The sequence below is a fragment of the Leishmania mexicana genome, chromosome 25 (assembly GCF_000234665.1).
Source record: "Leishmania mexicana MHOM/GT/2001/U1103 complete genome, chromosome 25".
Taxonomy (NCBI): Eukaryota; Euglenozoa; class Kinetoplastea; order Trypanosomatida; family Trypanosomatidae; genus Leishmania; species Leishmania mexicana.
In genome coordinates, this window is record NC_018329.1 from 122,006 (window position 1) to 146,800 (window position 24,795).

Below are 24,795 nucleotides of genomic sequence, written 5' to 3' on the forward strand. Positions count from 1 at the left end.
TCATGTGTTCCATGTGACGCCAAGTCAGAGAAAAATGAAAGGGAAAAGAACGGCGGTTGCGAGACGAATACACAGCATCGAAAACTCTCTTCGCTCAGAGCCATGCGCGACGATCAACGGCACAACCATGTTGTGTGCGTGCTGGGGAAGAAGACGGTGCTCTATGCGTTGAGCGCGTAACGAGTACCTCTGCAGAGCAGCGGCACACGGTCACCCCTGCATCGCCTCCCCAGCGTCAAGTGCTACCCCAAATGTTTGCCCGCGTGGGGACTTCGCTGCCTCTGCGTGTTGCGACGCGTGAGAGGGAGAGGGAGAGGGAGAGGAAGAGTTCGGCGGAAGTCCGTGGCTAACCGGGCAGGGCACACACACGAGTGAAGCGGACGTGTGTGTGTGTGTGTAGCACACGAACTGCCACCGTAGCTAGTGTCAAGATGACCGAACAGGAAAAGACGGCGAGCAACTTGATATGGTGAGGGATGCTGTTTGAAGGAGAAGCAGCTACACCAGGGATGATGTACAGGAAGTGGTGTCCACATAGAACACGGTCAAGGTTCCGTCCTTGTTGGGGCAGGCGAGCGGGCGGGCGGGCGGGTCTGTCACGAGGCCTTCAGCGGGGGTAGCGGGAGGGAAGGATTTAGCGAGAGGCATCGCACGAGACACAGAAAGGAGGCGACACCGGACATCACCGCGCGCTCTGGCTAGTCTCCTCCCTGCTTGTCAGTGTCAGGCGCCTCCTCCGGACCACCGACCCCTCACACACATACACCCATACGCATGCATGCATGGATAGTTCCGCCGCAAGAACAGGCGGATTGAAAAGACCGCCACCCACCTACCATCCACTCCCTCGCCACCGCGCCACGGAAACACAGCCGCAGTAACGTCGCCACACTCTAACCCACCCTCTAGCTGTGCGTGTGTGTCTGAGAGAAACGACAGACGGCCAGCGCTGAACCAAAGCATTGTACGGCGCACTGCGCACAGGGATGTGTGTATGGTAAGTGGATGAGAGCCGTCGTTGAGCACAAATGAGGAGTATGCGCTCATGTCCAGTCCACGCCGCACTATCAACCGCCTCGCTGCAACACCAAAGAGCATCGAACGCTGCGCCTCCAGCCCTTTTATCAGCGCCCGTGATACTGGTGGTTGTTGGCCACCGAGGACTGGTCCGGCCTGCTTGAGTCGCCAGGTCCGCTCACAGGGTCGCCGAGGACACGCACCGAAACCGCATTCGACGACAGCTGCGCCGAGGAACGGCGCTGCTCTTGTGTTGTAGGGCTGAACGACTGAGGGGTGCTGTGCACGTCGCGCGCGCTGCTGCCCCCGTTACAGCCGCCAGTGTTGGCACCTGCCGGCCTCCCGTAGGGCCCTAGATGAATGGTCTCAGTGGATGAAAGTGAGTAAACCTGCGCTGGTGGATGCGTCTGGTCAACGCCTATCGGCTCCGAGCTGCTGCAGTCGTTTGGCGCCGGGCTGTAGTCGCGTGGCTGCGGTTGCGGCACTGGCGAGGGAAGATGGTGAGGCGGTGCGTAGGGCTGCGGCTGCCTCCACATCGGGTTCGGACGTTGGTAGAGATGTCCTGGCTCTCTGGCGTACAAAGGTGAAGCATCTTCAAGGGCAGAAGTGGGCACTCTGCTGCCCGTCGACCGCCGCTGCGCGCCGCTGCGCGACGGCCGCATGCTCTCTACCGACTGGTAGTCGGTCTCGCTCCCCTGGCGAATGTGGGAGAAGTGGTGCTTCTCAAGCGGCGCGTCGTTTTGCCGCGGTGCATCCGGCTTCTCCGCCTGAGCAGCCGCGCGCGAGCAAGACGAGTCTCGAAGAAGTTGATGCGGAAGCGCACATGCCTCTGGTTGTCCCAGGTCAGCAAGGAGCTGCAACCCGCCGTCCATAGACTGTGCGGCGGACGGGGTACCAGGCACAGCTACCACGATCGACGCGCGGCGAGCTTCCGTCTCAACAGGAGGCAGAGAATTGGTGACTCCAACCCCGTGCAGCGGGTTGAGGTGAATGGGGCTGCCCGTCCGGCTGTACGGCGAGTTTGCTCCTTTCACGTGGCGCACCGGGTCGTCGTTGGCACAGCCACGGATGGCCGAATCGCTCGGTCTCCACAGGAGGTCCAACGGCTCCCCGGTGCGATCTGCATGCAAAGAGGCATAGCAAGAGGGGTCACCACCACTCTCTGAAGGGGGGTCAGCAGAAGCGGCCGAAGGGGAGCCACCAAGCGGCAGATGAGGCTCGGCTCCAATAGGCGTCGATGATGGTAACGGTAGCTGGGTCTGGGACAGCTGCGCCGACGTCAAAGACATGCCAGCAGGGAGGTAGTGCGACCTGATGTTTTCCGGTTCGGACAGGGGCTGTGCAGGAGCCTTGGCTTTCGGATTCACGAAGGTGGCCCCGGTGTACTGCCGCTCCTGCTTCTGGTCCGCCGAGGATGCGCGCTTCGGCGCCAAGCAGTGTGACGGTGTGCACTGAGGGCTGCCGTCGAGCTTCGATGGCTCCATCTCGTCGATGCTGACGTGCAAGACCCCCTGCGACTCGGGTTTGATGGCGGGATGGCTGGCGTGGCGGCGCACCATCGGATGAATGAGCTGCGGCTCCATCGGCGAGGAAGAGGGTGCGCTCGAGAGTGACATGTCTACCCCACCTTGGTCGCCACGCGGTGTAGAGAGCAGGGACTGCCCACGCGGCGCCACGGCTGCCGTGGGGGACGTTACTGTACGCCGCTCGGCAAGCTCGTGTGCGGCTGGTCGCGACAACGTGTTCTGCCCTCCATCCTCGGACGGCCCGGCGGTGTTGATTGGAGTTGACGCAGGCGCCGGCTGGGCTGTGACTGGCATGTCCTTCAGTTGGCCTGAGAGAGAGCGCACAAACTCCTCCAGGTGCTGGCCGCCGTCGATAGGAAACACGCGAATCTCCCGCATCGAGTGAGGGTTGCGATATATCTCCGTGAGCTGAGCCTTCATGCTGGTCAGCATGCCGAGCAGCTCTTTCTCCTGCTGCTGCACAATCTTGAGTACCGTGTTCAGCATCTCCTCCTTGCTCTGGCTGATGTTCAGCAGCAGCTCTTCCTTCGAAAGACCGCGGGTACGACGCACGTTCAGCAGTTCTACCCAAATGGCGTCGATCTCCCGCTTGGTGAAGTCTTTGAAGTTGGCGTACTCGCGTTTACGCACGAATTGACAAGTGGGCAACAGCATCTCCGGCAAGGTGGAGCCGCGACTGGGAACGGGCTTCTTCACGACGCCCTCTCTCAAATTCGGCCTCACAAGCGCGTCCGACGAGGCCACGGGCGTTGCCGGGATTGTGGCAGAGCCTGTGGTGGCTGGCCGCATCCGCACCGAGACCGGCGGCGTAACGTTGAGCATGTCTTGACGCAAAATGAAAACTTCGCCGGTCAATGTGCCGGGAACCGTGACGAGGTTATCGGCCGGTGTCGCGACGGCGTCCGCAGAGAGACTAGTGTGGGTCTTTGTCTTCTCCGGAGGGCAGGGCACGGTAGAGGCAACAGCGTCGCTACCGCCATGTTCATCCTCCTCTGCCTCATGTGTCGCAGCTTCGTTCTCCCTGACGACGAGATCACTGAAGGATACCGAGCGTGATAATGTGGCCTTTGGGGAGAAGGGCGCTGCCACCGGCTCCTTGCTTCTCGTTGAGAGCGGCGGCAACTGTGAATGCTGCCCTTGCTGCACAGGTGCCGCAGCTTCTTGCATGGCCTTAAGCTCTGCCAACTGCACCTGGAGGGATTCTTCGAGCTTGTCAACCGGTTGGGTGGCAAGCCGAAGCTCTTTGGACGTGCGCACACTCTCGCCCTGCGCCAACTCAGCAGCCTTGGCGTACTCTTCTGTCTCTCGCGCGGCCGACCTGGCCTCCCCGGATGCGCCATCGACCTGGGCGGTAGCGGCTGCTGCAGTGCTCGTTGGTGACGCGCTGTTCCACTGCGTGGCGCTCGCCGATTTGCTGAACGCTTGCGCCTGCGCAATGCGTAGTCGTTGCAAGGAGGCCCGCAGCATTTTGATGTCCTCCTCATGTTGCCGCAGACGCTCGCTGTGTTCATCGCTGTCCCTGCAGATCTCCTCCGCCGTCGCCGCCTCGGAGCTGGCGTGCGACGTCTTTGCCGACATCCACGACCGCGGCGCCACAATGGCGGTGGTTGCTGCAGTCCTGATCTGCTCTGGCGATGTCTTGGGGACATCTGCCTGCACCGCCGATACTTGATTCGGGGGCACTCGGGAGGAAGAACCTCCCACAGGGGTTGTCACAGCAGAGGTGACGGCATCGGCGGCGGCTGAATCGCGAGAGGGGCCTTTCCCCGGAGCTACCCTGGTGGTTATGACTGACGTGATCGGCTCGTGGGCCGCGCGAAGTCGCCCAATGCGGAGCTCGTCGACTGTGCGCCAGACGTCTGTGTTCCGCTCCGCCAGCGCGCAGAGCTCGACGCGCACGGCACTCTCCAAGGTCAACAGCTGTTTCTGGATATCATTAAAGCTGCGCTGCGTCAAAAACATGCTCTTGGCGTCCTCCCAGAGCCTCCCCAATCCACAATTCACCTCCGCGCGGAGCATCTCCCGGTCGTCGTTTATCGCGTTCGCCGCTGCGATGAGGTTGATGCGCTCCAGTAGGTCGGAGTGCGCGGATCGCAGCGCAGCCTCAAAAACTTGCTTCAACTGCGTCACATCCTTGTCGACGTGCGATACGAGCGTCTTCAGATAGTCCTGCATAGAGGTGTAGTCATCGGCGATGCGGCTCATGCGCTGCTCCTGTACGCCCAGTGTGTGGTGCGCCTGCTGGAGTGGCTTTACACAATTCTCCTGCACGGTTGTAGCCAGCGCCGTCAGATCACGGCGTAGCTTGTCCGTTGCTGCAGCAAAGAGATCCTGTGCAGCACCGATCTGGGACTGCAACGCTTGATCGCCAGCTGTTGCACGGTGCTGTGTGGCAGCCACATCCTCGCGCATCTTAGCGCTGAGGTCTGTAACGCTCGCCCGCCAATTGAGGTCCACGGTCTCTAGCTGACTGTCGTGCTTGGCGAGCTCCTGCAAGATTGCCTGGTGCGCTGTTTCTTGTCGCTTGTCCTGCATCTGGCTGTGTTGCGCTACCTGCGCCACCTCGCGCGCCAGCCCGTTCGTGGCAGCCTGGACCATCTCGCTCAAGCTGGACTCCAGCTCGCCAATGCGGCGCCTCAAGTCGCTGACGTCAGTCTGCTCGGCGTGGTGTAGCTGATTCATGTCGATACGCGTACGCTGGTCGAGGGACTCGAGTTCCTGGTTGATGCGCTGCACCGCGCCCTCCAGATCACCGCGCTGTTGAGCACCGGCGCTCTGCACATCACCAGAAAGGGACCCGTGCACGTCGCGCAATGCATCGCGCATGGCACTCTCTAGGTTTTCGCTTCGCTGGCGCTGCGCGGCGAGCTCGGCGCTCAGCTGTTGCTGCAGCGCCAGTAAATTATCATGGTTGCGAGTTTCGATGGCCTGCGTCGCGCTCGCCATGCTCTGCAGCTGCGCTTGAATCGCGCGCATAGCTTCAGCAGACGCGGCCTCACCGACTTTGGCGCGCTGGTGCGCCCCATTGGCGTCCGCCTGCAGACGCTGCTCCATTCCACGGAACGCCGCATCGTTTGTGTCCTTGACTTCGCGCAACGCCACGCCCTGCCCCTGAACCTCAGCCTGCAGCGCACTGAGACGATCGCTGTGACTTTGCAAAAGTGTCTGCATGTGATTGACGGTGTCCGCGGTGGCGCCGCCACGATCGCTGAGGAGCGCGTGCAGCTGCTGCTGCGCCTGCTCGCGGTTGCGCGACTCCGCCGCGGCGTACTGCTCCACATCGCGCAGCCGCTGCAGTACCGCGCTGATCGTTTGTTCCTGCTGCCGAATAATGTCTTCCAAGGACAGCAGCCGCTGCGTCAGGGACTGGACACCCTCGCTACCCATTATTGGCGTTTTGTATGTGTATGTGTGTGTGTGTGGTCGGGTGAAACGAGATGAGAACCCCCACCAGAGGAGCACACGCGCGCAGAGGGGAGGGGGGCAGGTGACAGCGCTGCGCCAGGTACCAAGTAAAGGTGCACAGTCTATGGGTGTCTAAGAGGGTGACAGAGAGGAGCGGGAGAGAGCGAAATAGAAAGGGGGAGGCTGGAACGGCGTGCGATGTGCGGCGCCACAGCGGCTGGAGTCGCGTGTCTATGTAGTGGGAGTACCTGTGGGTGTGTGGGTGGGTGTTTATGCGTGGAGAGAGGGGAAGTACGAGACGGAAGCCACGACATGCACACCGGTGTGCGCGGGTGCCCCTCCTCCCCCTCCTTGTCTCGGCACTGCGTTGTCTATTGCTGGGAGGGAGGAGAGGGGCGTGCCGCACGCTGGGAAGCCCGCTCAGGGTAGAGCTGTGCAATGGGTAGGTCGCTCGGCGTGTGCGCGCGTGGGCCTGTGAACGTCTCTACGTGTGGGCGTGCGAATGGCTTCTAACGCGTGTGTGCACCTGCGCGCATCCGTTGTCGTGGTCACAGTCCACCACCGGGTATGATGCGGGGGGGGATGGAGTTCAGGTGAAAGAAACGTGAAGAGGACAACAAGAAGGCAAGAGAGAGATAGTTGAGCGGCGCATGCTTCGCATCTGCGCGGCCACAATGGCCCACCCCACACACGCACCGAGACTGGCGGTATATGTGATACAACTCATGACAGGGCGGTGAGACGGTGATTTGAGGGTGTGAGCGTCTGGAGCCCTTCGGAGGAGATGACGCCTTGAATGCAGACACGGTGTTAATATGCAACGCGAGTGCAGAATGGTGTAGCGAAGTCGTACGCCCCTTCCTCCCCGCCCCTTCTACCTCGTAATGCGCTGACGGGATGGCGTTTCGGTGTTCGTTTAACGACGATGTGCGTGCTTGGATGTCCAATGGTTATGCGCCCCTCCAAAGATACCGCGGCTCTTCCCTTTCGCTTTCGCCCTCCGCCTTGTCTGTCTGTGCGTGACTCCGTGTACACGACGCAAGCGCACAGAAACATGCCTCGGTGTGCTTGTCCTACCATCCTACCAGCACGACAGACAGACGCGCGCACGCGCACACACACAGCGAGAGAGAGAAAGGGGGGCGAGGCGGGCCGAGGAGGATATAAAAGAAAAACTGAAAGGCCGGCGCATTACACAGCCGCAAACCTCGATTAATTATCCGCTGACGTAATCGTCCACAACACCTGAACAGAGGAGACACGGCACTCACTCGACGCGCATGCGCTTTGCCAGCGGCAGCTCCTCCTTCCGGCCTTCATCGTGATGCACGAACGGGGGCAGCGAGGTAAGCACGTTCGGAGCAAGACCGCGGATGACGTAGTCGATGTAGTACGTGCGTCGAAGCAGGTCGTGCTGGCGCTGGCTGTGCTTGCGCGTGTAAGCCAACAGCGGCTCGATCAGCGACGCCATCGACGGCACCTGTGCGACGGCCTCGAAGTGGCGTGAGGAGATGAGTACATAGAGCACCAGAGTAGCCACCATGCAGTGACGGCTGTTCGTGATCCACTCTCGCGTGTACTGCAGCAGCCGCGTCATCTGCTCCGCGTCAAGGGCGGGCAGAAGCTCGCCGCGAAGCGTGTTCTCGCACTGGCGCGCGTCCTTGGCGCACCAGCGCACGAGCACTTGGCGGAGATGACGCGGGTGACTCAGCCGTAGGGCCAGCATAAAAGCCTCTGAGAACTCGCCATTCCGAAGGGCGTTGGAGAGCGCCTGCTCCTGCAGGATCATCGTGTGCCGGTCCTCCTTGACGCGGGCCACCTCCTCGGCGGTGTAGTCCTCGGTCGCGATCAACACGCCGTCGGCGGCGCCGGAGTAGAAGATCGTCTCACCCGAGGAGGGGCGCTCCTCCACCGCCAAGGCCCATATCTTCTCCGTGTGCGCCTCCGCCGCCCAGACCGACTCCGAGGACGCGATGGCCCACACACGCAGCACGCCCTCCGCGTTGGTCGTCACAATCTGCGTGCCGTTGTTGAAGAAGCTCAGCTGCAGTACCGACGTGCGGTCCACCTGCATCGCCTTCAAGCACGTCAGCGACACCAGCGACCACAGCCGCACCGACCCGTCATTCGACGCCGATGCCAGGACGCGATCGACCGGCGAGAAGGCGAGGGATGTGATGCCACGCCGATGCCCCTTCAAGGAGGCCTCGCGGTACATCTTCTTGCCTGTGATGTTCCACACATTCACCGACTTATCCTTGCCCCCAGTCGCGACGTACTGGTCGTTGGGCGCAACAGCCACGGTGTAGATGGGGCCCGCATGGGCCGCGTTCACGCCGCTCCGGTGCTGTATCTCCTCCACACGGGACCGCGACTGCTTTGCCGACGCACGCCCCGCCAGAGGGACGCCGATGTCCCACAAGCGCAGATTCTCGTCGCTGGAGACAGAGAAGAGCAGCAGGTAGGTGTCTGTCTGCCTCCCGTTAAAGGACAGCGATGTCACCTCCGCTGTGTGCCCGCCAACACCGCGCACGACGGTCTCGCACCTCTCGGTCGACCACACGCGCACCTCCTTGTCCTTGGCCCCGGTGGCGATCCACGCCCCGTCACTGCTCACGGCGCAGCAGAGCACCACGTCACTGTGGCCGCGCAGAGTCTGCGAGGAGACGCAACCGTCTGAAGCGTACAGGCGCACATCTTTGCTGTTGGTTACCACAGCCCGGTGCAGCGGCGAGGCCTCAGGGAACAGCTTCACGTCGAGCAGCTGATCCAGAAAGCCGACAACCGTGCGGGTCACCTCGTACTGGCTGCGCTCCGTCGATGAAGGGCGCAGGTACTGAATGTTGAATCCCGCGTCACCAACGTACAAGGAGGAGGTGTCCGGCGCGTGCGGCGCGTCGTGCACCACCAATCCGCGCAGGCGGCGCATGCCCGTGCCCTTTGGCTTGCCGGCCACGACCAGAGACCGCACAAACGCTTCCTCGGCGCTGTCCTCGGCGTCCGCGGCCGGCGGCTTTGGAAGCCGGCGCACAACCTGTACCGCCTCGGCCTCGCTCACGCGGTAGGTGGAGACCACGCCGTCCATCGCGCCAACGTGAAGTAGCCCGGCGCTCTCGAAGGCGGCGCTCGACACGTGCTCTTTCACCACAATCGCGCGCACCTCCTGCAGCTCCGTCGACTTGCGGTTCTCGCTGAACATCATCTTGTTCAGAGCGAGACGGCGATCCCTGGCGATAGAGTAGACGTGTGTGAGCGCGTCGTTGAAGACCATGGACTCGACCGCCTGCACGTGCGGCCGCCCGGCCGCCACTATCCGCTTCGTCACAAAGTCGAAGACGGTGACGTGTCCCTCAAAGGAGCCGACGGCGAGGTAGGCCTCGCTGGGGTCGAGGCAGACGCTCTGCACCAGCGAGCTGTGGGCGCACACCAAGTTGTGCGTGAGGTGATGATGAAAAACGTTCCACACCTTCACGCTGCCATCCGTGGCACCCGAAACGAGGTAGGTGCCACTCTGGGAGAAGTGCACGACCGAGATGGCGTGCTGCGCCGCCGTCCAGTTCCGCTGCAGCTCGATCGAGTACTGTACAAGAGTCCCGGTAGCGGTTTCCGTGCCGACTACATCCGCATCACCGCCTTTCGCCTCTGCAGCGTTGCCTTCTTCAGAACCGGTGTCTGCACCGGCACCCTTCTCCCCTGAAGGAGAGGACGAGGGTGAGGCCGGCGACTCAACGCGGGCGTCAACGCGCAGCACGTAGACCTGCAGAGAGCGCGTGCCAACCGCAACGTAGCTGCCAGCAGGTGCAGCGAGCACCCTGTCGTCCTGAGAGGTGGCCGCCTCGCTTGAGGACGGCACCACGGATGGCACGGCTACCTTCTTCTCCGCTTGGACGGCGTTGTCCTCGTCCCCCTCGTTCAGCTTGACTGTCTTGCCGGCCCTGGCCTTTTTCTTGGGAGACTTCTTCGCCGTGGCCGACTTCTCCGCCGCGCTGGCGTCGCGCTTCGTCCCCGCCTCTCCCTCATCTACGCCTGCGGCGTCTTTGCCGTCGTCATCCGACGCCTCGGGCACCGTCACGGCGTCAATGTGGAGAATCACATCCTCTACTGGCAGCGTGTACCTGCATAGCACCTCGCCACTTGTTGCCCGCACGACGTTCACGGTGTCGCCGCACGCCATGATGAGGCATTCCTCTAGAGCGGCCGACGTGGAAAGTGCAGACGAGGCAGCGGAGGCTGACACTGGAAGCGCAAGAGAAGCCAACGCGCCGCCACTGAAGATAGGCTCCTGCGTCCATCGCGTGCGGAAGCAGTTCTTCCCTTCCATTTTTGATACCAACGGTAGAGAGATGGGGAGCTGAGGTGGTGCAAAGAAGCAAGCTGGCGCGCGCGCACCACTAGACCCACACACGGGGTAAGGGGCCAACACAGAAAACAGGAGAGCTAAAGTGTGTGCAGCAGTGACTGCGGGGGGGGATGTGGAGAGAAATGATACGAGGACGTCAGCGCCTGCAACAGACGATGCGAGTTCCAGTTTCGGGCCCCACACCAATGGCGTGAGTGGCTCTAGCAGGCGAGGGTGGGAGGAAAGCGGATGTAGTAGACAGCATGGAGACGCACGCCCGCACGCATGCATGCACCAAAACACAGGGAAGACAAGGAGTTGGACACACGAGAAGGCGGTGTACGCGAAAAGGGAGTGCGCATGTGTGCTCCCGGCGTGTTTAGGCGCAGAGGCACGTAACGACGTGGTGTCGACAGGAGCTTTCTCGGCTTAGGCCCGCACGAATAGGCGAGTCCCGACGAGTGAAAAGTACCCCTCGTGGCGGATAGACAGCGCGTCATCAACTGTGCCACCAACGCCACCACCACCTCTCTCTCCCCTCTCCCCATGCCCTCGTCACTCCTGCATGTGTGCCTCTAAAAACAGCGTGCACCGCTAAGGTTCATCTTTCGTCGTCGAGAGAGAGCGCGGGATGGCATTGACCCTGCATCAATTCAAACAGCCTTTACGGAACATATCATACAGCGGAGGCCGCCCCGCCCCGCCAGTGGGCGGACGGGAGGGCCACGCCGCCTTTGCTGGCCTCCCCTTTGTTTTTCAACGCCGGCTACGGACACACACAAGCAAACACCTGAATGCGGACACAACGACGAAGAGCAGAAGATTGCAGGACAGCAAGGCTGTGCCGACCACTGGGTACGCAGCTCTCCGCCCTACTCTGGCGGCGTATTCTTCAGTCCCAGTCCGCGTGTGGCTCATCCTCGAGCCCCTCCAGCATGCCAGGAAGTAGCTCATCGATTTGGGAGATGTTCACCGTGCCAGCGCCGCGGCCGCGCAACGCCCGCTCCATCGCCGTTGGTATGTCGACCGCGGGCTCCGCAATAACGCTGCGCCGGCGCCGCTTCGAGGCTCGCGCCTCCTCCAGCTTTTGGATTTCCTCATCCGTCCGTGCACGCCCGCGCTTCCATTTTTCGCCGTAAAGGGAGACGCCGATGCGCTCGCGTCGGAGGCGCTCCTCGTTGTCCAGCACGAGGTAGGGCAGGATGTCCGTGCAGTCATCTTCCTCGACCCGCGGTAGTACGAGGAACTCCCACGGCAGGGCGTGTCGCCGCTCGCGGTCGTACAGGATCTCCTCCAGCGCTAGACGGACCCCCTCGTCGTCGCGGTCAAAGAACCCGAATGGATCCTCCTCTGCAGGGGTTCCCGGCAGAGGGCTGCCGCCGCGTAGCTGCGAGAGCCCGCAGCTGAAGGACTGGTTCTGAGTAGGGTGACTGACAGACGGGGCCACCGCGGCGCCTCCAGAGCTACCACCAACCCCATTGGCGTCATCCTCGTCAGCAAAGTCGAAGTCGCTGCGCAGGTGCATCACTTCCGCATTGCTGTTTAGCAACCGCGTGTACTCATCCGTCATCCACCGCAGCTGCTCCTGCGAATCCATCGCGGCGGCCCCAACGGCGGCCGACGCAGAGTGCATGCCTCCGTCGTCGGCGTACCCCACCGCTGGCGACGTCTTTGCGAGCGAGGACGCCAACGACTCTTCAGGCAGCAGATAAAGAGGAATACCAGTGGATGACACATCCGCATCGTTCAGCAGCCCCGCGGCTGCCCCCTGCCGCATGCCACCCATGCTGCCCCCCGCGTCGCTGCCGTTCTGAAGAGACGCCTCGCGCTTGATGAGGAGGCGGTGCTCCTCCCTCTTAACACTGCGCGCCACCTCCTCTAGCGGGATGGGCTTCGTGTGCGGCAGACCCAATATGTGCAGCTGCTGTGTCGGCGACAGCCCTTTCAGATCCAAATTCTCCTCCAGCGGCGTGATGCCCTCCAGCTCGCAGTGCTTCATGATGAACCGGCGCCACTTGTCACACCGCTCCGGCGTTGCGGGCTGCGACGTCTTCGCCTCGGAGACAAGCTCGTAGAAGATGGCCGACAGCTCCCGCATACTCGCGTGGACGTCCTCCTCGGTGGATTTGCGGCTCGAGTCGTTGAAGGCTGGCGGCAAGGTCTCGTGCGATGGCTGATAGTCGTCGATGTTCTCCAGACGCGCCGTTGGTGTCGCCGCAAACTCGGTCAGTCGCTTGCCGATTGTGTTGGACGTGAGTCGCACCATCCCGCACACCTGCTCCGGGGTGCGTGAAATGCCAAAAACGTAGCACGCCACGAGCAAAGCAGCAGCGCACACACCCATCGGTCGCCTGCCACAGCTAATCCAGTCATCCTGCATGGCGCGCAGCACCTTGAGAGCGCACACAACCACGTCCGTCGTCTGCGGTCCGAGGTCCATCTGTTCGGCAAACCGCTGCACGTAGCACGACGGGTCGATCACGGGCACCTCGGTGTGGGTGGCGTGGCAGATGTACTTCATCTGCGATAAGATCGTGTGCGGGTCCTCGCCGTTGAGCTCGGAGAAGTCGTAGATGACGTGCGACGTACGCTCACGCCGGCATGCCGCGTACAGGCAGGCGCATAGCACACTTGGCCGTGTGCCGGAGACTGCGTTCAGGTTGAGCGCCACCTTGTATATGCCGAGGGCACGCTCCACCGTATCTTCGCTGATCTCGAGCTGCCGGCTGATGTTCAGCATCTCTCGGCGGGCTTTGTCGATGGTGGGGCGGGAGTGAGAGTGGATCATGCTCGTGTTGGTGCCTTTGTACGAGGTGGCGGGGCGGAAGCTGCCGGCAAGACCGCGAAGGCCGCCGCCGCTGGCCGGCTGTCGACCGCCCTGGGCGAAGATAGGGTCTAGCTCGTACTGGTCGCTCATGACGACATCGCCGCAGATGGTGCACGTCGTGCGCCCATTTTGCCGATCTACGAAGAGGGCAGAGGTGGGATGGGTGCAGCTCGACATGGCGAAGAGTCAAGCGCTCCGAAGCAGTAGGAAAAGGTAAGACGCCGCCCACACTGCGCCGCCACCCGCAGCAACACCTCCGATGGGGAGCAAAAGAAAAACGCGGACACGATTCCTGAGCAGAGAGACAGGGTCGTCACGTCCGCAGCCGCTGCGCGGTCACCCGCAAGAGGACGAGACGCTGCCGACGGCCGTTGCCGCAGTCGCGGTGGTGGGCGCGCCAGTGACCGCACGGGATACGCGTGAAGGGTCGAAAGCAGGGAAGAGCGGAGAAGAGGATGGAAACAAACAGGCAGAGAGTCTGGGCAGCTGCGGCTATCGGTGGCGCACCGCTCGAGCTCCACTGCGCTAGATGCACGTTCGCCAAACCGAACCCTTTGAGAGCGCACAGAAAAGATGAGGCAGGGAGTTTGGGGAAGGAGGGAGGAGGAAACGCCTTCGGTGATCCTCATGCACCGGGCCGCGACTGCACTCTCCCCGCTTTCGTGACGAGAGAAGAAGGAAGGGGGGCGCCAGTCGACGTGCGGCGTCTGGTCACACGCGGTGAGGTGAAGAGTGCGAGAACGAGAATATGGCGAGCAACGGATCAGCCCAATATGAAAGAGGGCGACACATATGCTACCATGTGACGAGAAACACGCCTACAAGAGGGGTGTGGGACACAGCCCATTGTGCCCGGCTGTCTGCGCCTGTGTCTGTGTGTTTCTCGCGACGGATGGCCGTCGCAGGTGAAAGTAAGCACCGTCTGCGCTTGAGTCGACACACGACACGACGAGCATTCTTTCTCTTCTCCCCTCCCTCATGCCGGTTGTTGCACTCCGCGATGCCCACCCCTACCCCACCAGGGCTCCTCTGCGCCGCTTCTCGTCGTCAGAGGCGCCGATGTGTGCCGTGCCACAAAGGCGTTTGCCGAGAAGTTTACAGAGGCGCATGTCCTCGTCAGCTTCAGTCCTTTTGTATTCGTTGCTGCCTCGACAAGGAAGAGCGGGTGTCGTGCGCTTGCATTGCCACGAGGCCCCCCGCCCACACACACACACACACAAGCTCACATCCGTTGTCAGAACCTCTGAAAAGCTGTGAAGACGCCCCACCTGAGACGCTGGAGGCGGGGGAGAAGGAAGCGCACGCCACGTGCTGCACACACACATTACACCTCAGGAGTTTGAGAGTCCGCCTGGGGCGATGAAGGCTTGAAAAACAAAGCGAAACCGCTCTGGCGCCAGCTCGCGCTCCGTCACCTGCTGTGCGCGCAGACAGATGGCCTCCAACTTGCCGTAGAAGGTGAACATGTACGCTGGGCGATCGAAGAACACCTCCACCACCACCTCCGTCGTGCCTGACTCCTTGCGGGTCCAGCCCAGCACGCGATGCCGCATGCAGTGCGGGATTTCGTGCGGGAGTAGCTCCATGAAGGTCTGGCGCAGAAGCTCCGCCACGCGCTGCGGTGGATTCAAATCCGTAGCCTCGCGGCGGTAGTGCTCCCACGCCCCCGGCTTTGCGTACTGACAGAGGCAGTCCTTCAGCTCCACCAGTCCACTGCCGCCCTTGACGCTTACCTCGTGCGTCGCAGCAGTCGGCAACCCGAGAGACTCAAGGTCGGTGCGCATGGCAAAGTACAGCTCACGATGGCGCGGCGTCTGAACCTTGTCCATCATCGTCATGGCGATCACCACGGGTAGTTCGCGGCCGGCAGCGCGGCGTACCACCTCCGTCGCGACCACCTTGTGCTCCTTCTCGACAAATCCCACGCCGACAGGGAGCGCCAGGACAACGAGGTCCGCCACGAAGAGAGCATCGTATGCCTTAGCTGTGCCGGAGGCGAACTTGCGCCGCACGCGCTGCGTATCACGAGGCACAATGCCCGGTGTGTCGAGGAGGAGCAACTGCGTGTCGTGCACCGTGGCAACCGCCTTTGTCCAATCCTTGGTGCTGCCGTAGCGGTTGCTGACGGCACCCACATTGCTGAGCGCCAGGGAATTCACGAGGGACGTCTTTCCTGCGTTTTGAGGCCCGAGGAAAGCAACGTGCAGAACGAGCGGATTAGCGGGCTGCTGCACTGACTCGAGACTCTCTTTCGCAGCAGAAGAGCTCAGCCCGGGCGCGACCGCAGCAGCAGCGAGGGGTGGGAACGCCTCCTCTACGGGCGTGTAGCGGCGCTCCTTGTAGACTCGCTGGAAGCGTTTCGCCACTGCATCGACGCCCTCCTCCTTGTTCTCGGAGAGCACTGACACAATGCGCTGTTCCCACCGGCGACGGCTCTGCAACGACGTGCGGCACACCAGCGAGCGCGTCAGCATCATATAGACCGCCAAGAGAAAACACAAGGGGTGAAAAGACGTACGATGACAGAGTGAAGTTAGCTTGTATGTGTGTATGTGTGCGTATGTGTGCGTATGTGTGTGTGTGTGTGTGTGTGTGTGTGCAACACAGGCAGAGGAGACGTACGAGAGTATGCACAGGCAGGCATGTGATGCATCGAGGAGAACAGGGAGAAACAATGCCAAGACACACACAGAGACACGCAGGCGAACGTCTCCTTCCCCGCGCCCCTCTCCGTGGCCGTAGCGCCAGGTGCCCAGCTCAGCCCTTGACGTGGCATTTTCCTGTGCTCGTGTAGTCTGCTCGGTTGTCTCGATGAAACCCAAACACACAGAGAGACAGGGGAAGGGGGATGCGCATAGCATACGCCCGTTCCCAGCCCAGACCCTCTGGTGAGCAGGCGCTGCGAGACCACAGACAGGCATGGAGAGGCACGGAGAGCAATGGAAAGAGGGTGCCGTGTTTGTGTGCGCAGGGAAGACCCACAGACACACGCAACCACGGTCGTGATACGCACAACCTCCCCAGCCTCTTGCACGTTGCTACCGAGGGAGAACTACAGGGAAGGAAGAGAAGCAGATGTGTGTCACCCGGCCCTCTGCCGACAACGAGCAACACAACGGGCGCCGAGAGACATGGGGATGGCAAAAACAAGGGCATGCGCGCTGAGATCATCACCGCCTTCAGCTGCCAGAAAAACAAGAAAACCAAAGCACACACCACAGCTGCAACAGCCTATCTAGCCCAACCTTGCGAAGAAAACCGGCTCGTGTGCAAGCAGCCGAAATACCCGAAAACCACAAACCACAAACACAGTTCGCGCCACACACGCAGAGAGAGAGAGAGAGGGAGGGACGGAAAGAGGAGCAAGCAGTGGAACCTACAACATATCGCGCATAAGCGCATAACAAACGGCAGACAAGAAGAAGGCGGAGGCGGAGGCGGACGCCCAACCCGCGCACACACGCGCACGCGCAACGAGAGCGCGGAAGCCAAAGTGGTTCGAGTCGCAGAGACCACCAAAAGAAAACGAAGAGGGAGAAAGATCAGGAAAATGAACATCAACGAGCGAGCAAGCGAGCGAAACAGAAGGAGAGAGAGGGACGGAAGGGGAGGGCGAGTCACTGCGCATCCTATCACACAGGGGGGGGAGCAGGCGCACACATGGTCGTCAATGTTTTCCGTTTATATTTTTTTCATTTTTGGTCTGGGTTCGCCTCTTGTTCTCACCCTCCCCTAATTGAAAGAACCCAGCGACAGCAAACAAAGGACATGCGTACACACACACGCACACGCGCATCCATGCAGAGATGGCGCGACGCATCGGCGTGCGCACACGTGCTTGTGCGTTGTGCGTGCATCCATGCGAGCGGCACACATGTCACCCTTCCCACTGTTCTGTTCCTCCTCTATTCAGCAGCAATACAAGGACAGCGTGATATTTTCGTTGCGGTTATTGTCTTCTATGAGACGGTGCGCATAACTGGAGGGGGACGATAGAAAAATAGAGGCGTGAAAGATGAAAGCTGGTGCTGCTGAGAGGCCTCTGCGACCGCAAGGCGCGCCGCGCACAGCAGCCCCTTATCACCTTCGACCTTCATCCTTCAAAGTCGCACGTGAGCCACCACGCAGCCACCAAGAGAGTGGTACCTGCTTCCTCGATCTCTGCCTCTCTCCTCCAGTCGCCACTTCCCGTTAAACGACAACGGAAGCGGGGAAGGAGGGGGCCGGGTAGACTGTCAGTGATAGCGCCTCAGAACAAAGGGTAGGGAGGATGGGGCTCGGCACGCACGTCGAGGATAGAGAGCAGTGAAAAGACATCGTAAGTAACTAAGTGAAGAACCGTGAGAAAGTCCCCGTCTCCGTTCATCAGAGGAGAGACGCAGACACACGAGGCCGCCGAAGTGCCCACACAACCACACGTGCACGGGTTGAAGGCGCTCTATGCCCTCTTTGCCTTCGTGTTGCCAGGGCGCCCCGTCGACGACTTCATCCCCTCCTCGATGCCGTACATGCGCTTGATCTCTTCCAGTTCCGTCTTGGTATCCATCTGAAAGGTGGAGGCGACGAAGAGCAGCAGCGTGAGAACCAGCAACAGGAGGACGTAGCGCTCCTGAAAAACACCCTGGTACCGCTTGGGCAGCCGCCAGGCTTCGTTACCGCCAGCTGGCGACGGGGTTGTGGGCCGACTGTGTTCGAGCTCGGACCAGGCACGCAGCTCCTCCTCCGTCGCCATCGGCTCGTCTGGTATGTCTATCGGTGTGTCCGTGTTCATGCACATCGTAGACGCCGCCCTCACAGCCACAGCGATCGACTGCTCCTTGCGCTTCGCTACTGAATGCATACTTGAATGTCTCGATGGATTCCCCCAGAGATTAATGGTAAGTGCTTGTGCAATGCACTGGAAAGAACACGAGAGTCTCGGGAAGGGGAGGGGAGGGGAGGGAGCAAGAGGGGCGCGTAGGTGCGTGTGTGTGTGTGTGCGTGTGTGACTGTGTGGTCGGCAGCCCGGGCACGTGTGACTCCATTGTTCGCCGTCACCGCTGACGGCGTGCACGTTGGCTTGAGCGGCACCCCGCTGCTTCGCCGGCTCTTTCTCACTCTCGCTGTCTGTCTGCCGCTCAAGGCGTCCCACAGGAGAGGGAAGAGGTGTGTGTAAGCAGCAGAGAGTGTCTGCGCTCACGTGCCCTCTAACACCGCAGCCCTCGAAGTGTGGTCTCTCTCCTGATGCGAGGAGGGTGTCGTGAGAGTACTTGCAGATTCTTATCTGTGTCTTCGTGCGGTCACTCGCTTTCCAAAAAAAAAGGGTCGCCGCACCAGTAAAAACACACAAGTCTCGACGCGCACACGGCGCAGCCCTTCACGCGCGGAGGGCTTCGAAACACCAACGCTCGTCGGGGGATATCTGCCCTAAAATGCAAGCGACGCCCCCCCCAGCAGACTACTACACACTCCCACACGCATCCGCGTCTCTCCGTGATGGTCGGCCTTTTCTGTCCCGCCCTCCCTCGGCTCGGCGTGGAGAGCGGCGGAAAGAGAAAGCGTGCGCGCGCTGCGGCTCAAGAGACAACTGCCCGGACGCTTGCCGGTGACGCGCCCCTCAAATGAAACAGTTGCCTGGGCAGACGTCCACGCTCGAGTCCGGAGGCAAGTCCCCTGCAGCACCTTGCTTTCCTTCCAGGGCGCGCCAACGGCGATGCCCCGTTCATGAAAGTTCAATCGTGTGCGGCCTACCCCGTTAAGCCTTGCAGGAGGACCAAGGTGCCGTCCTGTGCTCAAACGGCCTCCAACGTACGTTGCGGGGAATAGCTCAGGTATCCTTGAACCGTTGGGACCGATGTCCGGCTCGTTGCATCATGCCCGCCTTGAGGACCCCCCAACCTGCGCCAGACTGTGGACCACTGCTCTGCGTACCGACGCCAGCTTCAGGTCCGGGTCGACTTCCTTGGGCGCACCCCCCCCGCCACCTCACCTTATTCTTGGCCGCTGCGAGGCCGCTGCACGCGGTCTGCTGGCTCAGTCAGTGCCGCCAGCATCGAACCGTCCTGCCTGCTGAGGGCGGGATGCCACCGGGTACGGGCCTCACGAGGTGGTTGCCCCTGACCCTCCTGTAGGTCAGACCCACCGGGTACGTGTGGCGGCCGATTCGGAATTCCCGCCGCTCATCAGCTGGTGCGCCGTCTGCCGTGCGCTGCCGACCATTCCGGTGATTCCTTGGGGTCCACATATGGGTGTCGTCCAATCACCATACAACTGCAAGGGGATATCAGCGCGCTGTACACCGTTGCTTACCTGGAGACGATTGGCCGACGCTTTTCAGGTCCTCCTCGCGGCGCTCAGCCATGACTTGTCCCCGGGTCCCTCCAGCGGGATGCCCTCCCCGCCGTCAGGCCCGCCGCCCTTCATAAGAGGGGAGCGGTTTTCGCCCTGTGGGGGGGGGCATCTGTTCGGTTTTGTTGTTACAAAAGAGTCCACTGTTGGTGTGCACGGAAGTCTCGCTTCCCCGGGCCGCCTTTTCGTTGTGGCCCTGTGAAAGACCGGGGCGCGAGCGACATGGGTTCGGTCTTGGGGGAGGGGGGTCGTCGTATCGATTCATCTGATGTCTCTGCGAATACACAGATCAGCATGAGAAGCCCCCGCCGTCATCGCTGAAGCGTTGTTGTGCCACGCACTTGGCGAAGGTCAGAAGGCCGTCGTGGGGCGATCCTCGAGAAGGTCTTGCGTACGTCCCGCCCCCACAATGACAGACGGAGGGGAAGCCGACAGTCCGCAGTCGTGCGTTGCTGCGAGCCCTACCCCATGCTGGGATACCGGCTAGCCAGCGATGTCGCGTGTGCAGGGGTGAGCAGCCGCTTCTCTCCTCAGTGCTGACGTGGCGGTACAGCACTCCTCCGGTCAGGCCGTCCGTGAGCGTGGTCAGTCGTCTGCTTGTGCCACAGAGCTGTGTTGGCATGCGCACTCTAGCAGGGGAAAATGCAGCTCCGTGGCGTGTCGTCTTCCCGCGTGGCACGCTACCACCCCGGTGAGCATCTCATTACCTTGTCCTGTCCCTCTCCGGGCAACCCGATGGGCAGCCCTGTCTTCACAGTTCCTTGAGGGCTCGTGCGGCTGGTGCTGCTCCTCGGCGCGGAGAGGACTGCCACGATCTTCGGCCCGCTAGTGCCTCTGCTGCCTAGTCCGCCCTTCACCTCTCACGCCGTGCAAAACAGCGCTTACATTCGCCTGTTGCCGGACCTCGGTGCACCCGACATGCTTGACAGTGGCGGTCTCTGTCGGGGTGGTGACGGGTGAGGCGATGCGACTAAACACTCGCTCTGTTCACCTGGTGTATCGTCGGCAGAAAGAGAGGGGAGGAGAGACTGTACGGAGCAAGAGGGGTGTGGGCATTGCAGCTGCCATGCTGTGCGAGCAGAGGGCAGGATAGACGCCAGAGGCCATCCAAGGTAAGGAGGAGATGGGTTGCTGGATCACGAGATCGCACACATCGCGGCTCTGTCCCTGGACCCTAAGGAGACGGCATAGCACGTTTTCTCGTCGGTGACCACTTGTCCAGTCTTTTAAAATCACAGCAGCGTCTGTGAGCAATCTCTACTTTCTCGCGTCATCACTGATGGAGATGGTAAAGTACAAGAGAGAGAGTCGGGGATTGCCGGTGTGTCGGCCACCACCCCATTCTCCCTACATCAAAAACCTCTCACAATGAGGCCCGTCATGCTCTCCTACGCGTTACACAAGCAACTTACTCAGCAGTCGCGCCGCTCACGTCGCGCCGTAAGCCCTGAGTGCTGCTTGTAGTCACCACTACGGGACCTCTGTCGTCGTGCGCGCGGGTGCTTGGGTGTTAGCAGCTCACCGCGCCGTACCCACACCCTCCCTTACGAGTTTTCCACAGCCACATCCTCCGCACATCGTGCTAGTTGGCGGCGAGTGCCGCCGCGCTTAATGGAGATCAAAATGTACCCAGCGATGGCCGCTAGCAGACCCAAGTAGGCGAACAAAAACGCGAGCCTCTGTCCCAGTGACACGGGGTTCATGTTTGTGTCACCGCTGGAGTCTGTGGTGGAACATGAGGAGGAATCGGCGCTGCTGCGGCTCTGAGAGCCGCCGATGTCGCTGCTGCCGCTGTCCTCGGTCTCCGTCCCGCAGACGGAGATGACCTTTGTACGCCTGTTCCTGCAGAGACACTGATCTGCCAAGGCGAGCCCGGAGGGGCACGCGGTGCTGGCTTCCATGGCGAGCGCCAACGGCGACAGTGCCACTGTCAACGGGGTCGCTGTCACGTGCATGCCATCAAGCGTCACGTGAATCACGTACGGTATGTGCTGCACACCGGCCGGGAGGCCAAGGACGGCGTCTGGCAAAGCCACCGCGAACGCCGTCGCCGCAGAAGGCCGTGCCGTCACGCGGCGCAGTAGCTGTAGCGACGAGGACTTTTTGTCCGCGGTCGGGTTCCTTGTCACGTTCTCGTACACGTCTATCACAATCATCTCCGTCGGCTGGAACTGGCCTCGGAGCAGCAGCATCACCCCCGTCAAGTCTTCAGGCACCTCGCTCGAGTTCATCTTGTAAAAAAGGTACGTGATTTCGTCCCGCCCCACCGATAAATTCTCAGCAGAGACAAAGAAAACACACGTCTGCGCAGCCCCCGTTGTGGGGCCGAGGGAAGCGTCCAACACCTCCAGTGGTCGCGTGTAGCGGTTCAGCGGGCCGATGTTCACGGACGCAGCACCGCCAAGTTGCGTCGCCGCATCGATCGGGAACGGCACCGACCCCCAGCCTGCGCCGTTGAGCGAGTATGCTAAAGACGCGTACGCGCCAGCCGGGACGGCGGCCATGGAGAGAGAGAAAGCCACGCCCTCCATGTCGGGTGGAACAAGGCCTCCGCACTCCTCAGCGGGCACGGCGGCTACAGTCGGCCACGGCTGCACCACCACATCCAGGTAGTGGTCAACCGCTGGGGTGGCAGTGCCACCCGTGGAGAAGCTGAAGGGCACCTCGTAGAGGGCGTTGCTGATGTAGCTGCAGAGCTTGTACTGCCCCGCCATGGGCACCCGGAAGGTGAGGTAGGTGGAGCCGTCGGTGCTAGGCGAGACCCGCGACGACCTGGCAGCCGGCGGAGGATACGGAGGCATCTCGGGGATGGCCTCAGGCAGCACGCCGATATCCTCGCAGCTGTAGTCGCTGCGCACCAGGTGGTACGCGCCGGCATCGGCGTGGAAGCCTGACACATGCACTGTGATTGGCAGGCCCGTGTACACCTGCGCCGTCATGCGTGTTGGCGTGGCCACATGCCACGACGTCGCCAGCATAGTCTCACCGCTGGTCTCATTGCGCACGTCCGAGAGGACGCCGCGGTGCTGCAAGTCCGTGAGACACTCACCCATGCGGCCGTACATGTCTGCCTGAATCGCCACCGCTAAGCCCGTCATGCGCATAGCCACGACCGGGCCGAGAGCGTCTATCGAGAGCAACTCGGTGGAGTAGAAGTGTAGACACGAGGCGAGCTGCAGTTTGAGAGCCGTGATGCACGACGGGCTCGCCGGCACACTCGTTGTGGCGCAGTCGGGAATCGCCGAGAAGTACGGCGTGGCTGACGCGCCCAGGGGGTAGAGGGAGTACGCACACGTGGTGCGTGGACTGTCCTCCTCGAGTGGGTTCAGTGAGTGGGCCGTCACGTACACCTCCAACGTGGTAGGCTCCTGGATGGGCTTGCTCTGGAGAACGTCGTACACAAAGACAGCGTCATCGTCCGCGGAGCGGGTGATCATAGGGATGCGCGCTCCGCCGCTGGCAGAGGCAGAGACGGACCTCGACGTGGCCAGGTCACCCGGCAGTAGGTTCGACACGTTCAGCTCCATCTGCAGCGAGAGCGCAATAGCCGGGAAGCTGGTGCCGCACGCGGGGGTGAAGGTCGGTGGCTGCATCGGCACAGCAACGAGCTGCAGGACCGCCGTCGTCGTGTGCGTCGCGTGCAAATCGTCTGCGTAGGTGCAAGTCACCGTGTACGCGCCAGGCTCGTTCAGAGCAGCGGAGAAAACGTCTTCCGCCACCGCGTCCTGCATCAAGGCGTCGCGGTACACCGACAGCGCCACTGGTCTCCCGAGCGGCGCCGTGCATGTTACGTTGACGGAGCGGTGGTGGGCGATGGAGGAGTCGGGCAAGATGGTTGGCGGCGTCGCTGGCACCACCTCATAGACGACCTTTTCCACCGACTCGATGCCCTCCACGTGCAACGCGCGAATGTCGACCTCGCTGGTGCCGATGGCAGTCCACGGGAAGAGAAGCGTGCCGAGCGACTTCCAGTCGGTAGACTGGTTCACGTACATATAGTACGTCGCTGGTGGTTGCGGGTCACTCACGAGCACGGTCACACCGCCGACATAGGTACCAGAGGGCGGGTAGACATTTAGAGGTGGTGCCGTGATGTTGAGCTTGTAGCTGGCGGACACTAAGTACGTGCTGTTCACCACCGCCACGACGTTCGTCGACCTCTTCACGCGGAAGGCGCCGCCGGTGTAGGTGGTGGGGTTCATGAAGTCGTCGTCCCAGAAGAGGAGCACCTCAGTGGCATTCGTGATGCCCTGCAGCTCTACGAGGATAGGGTGAGAGTACACGACGGCATCGCTGGGAATGAACTGTATCGAGGTGGCCGGGGTTGGGGTCGCGGTCGTTGTCACGGTGTACCGCGCCTGCGCACGCATCGGCTCCGCCGTCTCGTACCTCACGTACGTCTTCACAGTCGTCGACTGCTCCAGCAAGAGCGGCTGTGTGTACACGGACGACGCTGCAGATGCGATGGCCTCGGCGCCGAGTACGTAGTGGATGCGGCACGGCCGGGGGTGGCAGCTGATCGCCAGGTAGCTGTCGCTGCCATCAGCCGACCTCTTCGTACCGCTCACGGGCCAGAACTGCACCGTCGGCGTCGCAAAAGGTTTCGCCGTGCAGACGGCCCTGATCGCGCAATACTGGTGGGCGCCACCGGGGGTTGCGGCGAGGCAGCTTGGCCCCTGCAGCCCTTCTGCGTCGCGGCAGTAGTTGTGGTGTCCCACCCCGGTGGCCGAGTCCAGCGGCATCTCGTGGCTGTGTGGCGTCTGCGAGGACCACAACTGGCACGGAATGCCGTCCTCGGATACGTTCACCGTACCGTGGAAGTTCTGTCCGTCAGGGAGGTAGTACACATGCGTGAGGCTGCCGCACGCGCAGCCGGCAGCAGCGGCGCGAGTCGCGTAGACAGGCTCCACAGCCGCGCTGACGAGGAGCAGCAGCACCGCCGCGGCAAGCATAACCACCGCGCCGGTCACAGACGTAGGGGCGCACATAGTTCGTGAATACATTCGGGGAGTCGCCACGCACCACCGAAAAGGAAAATCGGTCAAGAGAAGTAGATGGGCAGGAGAGAAGAGGGGGAGCAGCGCAATAAGCGCAACAGACGAACAAAACGGGACAGACAGAGGTAGGGGGCTCCCACACAGGACAGCAGCGCTGCAAGCTGCTGCTTCGCTTCGCTTGTCAACTTCTCCCGTGAGTCGAGGACGAGATCCAGACGAAGAACGAGCAGAAGCCTCAGAGGGACGAAGCGGGTACGCTCCGGGACACACACGCAACAACCGGCACAGCAACGCTAGACCAAACAGGACAGACCCAACACTAAAAAGAAAGAGCGAAGGCAAGTGGGAGGCAGACGG

General features: G+C 61.7%; 6 protein-coding genes across 6 annotated transcripts; all 6 read right to left on the reverse strand.

Moving 5' to 3' along the window:
- Positions 1-1,124: 1,124 nt before the first annotated feature.
- LMXM_25_0420 (conserved hypothetical protein) lies at positions 1,125-5,930 on the reverse strand (the record flags this gene model as incomplete). The annotated part of the gene is made up of 1 exon (XM_003876046.1): positions 1,125-5,930. One exon carries the CDS (start codon positions 5,928-5,930, stop codon positions 1,125-1,127), a length of 4,806 nt encoding a protein of 1,601 aa, XP_003876095.1.
- A 1,285-nt stretch (positions 5,931-7,215) lies between these two features.
- On the reverse strand, positions 7,216-10,269 carry LMXM_25_0430 (conserved hypothetical protein; the record flags this gene model as incomplete). The annotated part of the gene is made up of 1 exon (XM_003876047.1): positions 7,216-10,269. The coding sequence occupies one exon, from the start codon at positions 10,267-10,269 to the stop codon at positions 7,216-7,218; it is 3,054 nt and encodes a 1,017-aa protein (XP_003876096.1).
- A 910-nt stretch (positions 10,270-11,179) lies between these two features.
- LMXM_25_0440 (putative transcription factor) lies at positions 11,180-13,291 on the reverse strand (the record flags this gene model as incomplete). The annotated part of the gene is made up of 1 exon (XM_003876048.1): positions 11,180-13,291. The coding sequence occupies one exon, from the start codon at positions 13,289-13,291 to the stop codon at positions 11,180-11,182; it is 2,112 nt and encodes a 703-aa protein (XP_003876097.1).
- A 1,154-nt stretch (positions 13,292-14,445) lies between these two features.
- LMXM_25_0450 (conserved hypothetical protein) lies at positions 14,446-16,035 on the reverse strand (the record flags this gene model as incomplete). Its single annotated transcript, XM_003876049.1, has 1 exon — positions 14,446-16,035. The coding sequence occupies one exon, from the start codon at positions 16,033-16,035 to the stop codon at positions 14,446-14,448; it is 1,590 nt and encodes a 529-aa protein (XP_003876098.1).
- A 1,517-nt stretch (positions 16,036-17,552) lies between these two features.
- LMXM_25_0460 (conserved hypothetical protein) lies at positions 17,553-17,954 on the reverse strand (the record flags this gene model as incomplete). Its single annotated transcript, XM_003876050.1, has 1 exon — positions 17,553-17,954. One exon carries the CDS (start codon positions 17,952-17,954, stop codon positions 17,553-17,555), a length of 402 nt encoding a protein of 133 aa, XP_003876099.1.
- Positions 17,955-20,985: 3,031 nt separating this feature from the next.
- Positions 20,986-24,429, reverse strand: LMXM_25_0470 (conserved hypothetical protein; the record flags this gene model as incomplete). Its single annotated transcript, XM_003876051.1, has 1 exon — positions 20,986-24,429. One exon carries the CDS (start codon positions 24,427-24,429, stop codon positions 20,986-20,988), a length of 3,444 nt encoding a protein of 1,147 aa, XP_003876100.1.
- Positions 24,430-24,795: the final 366 nt, after the last annotated feature.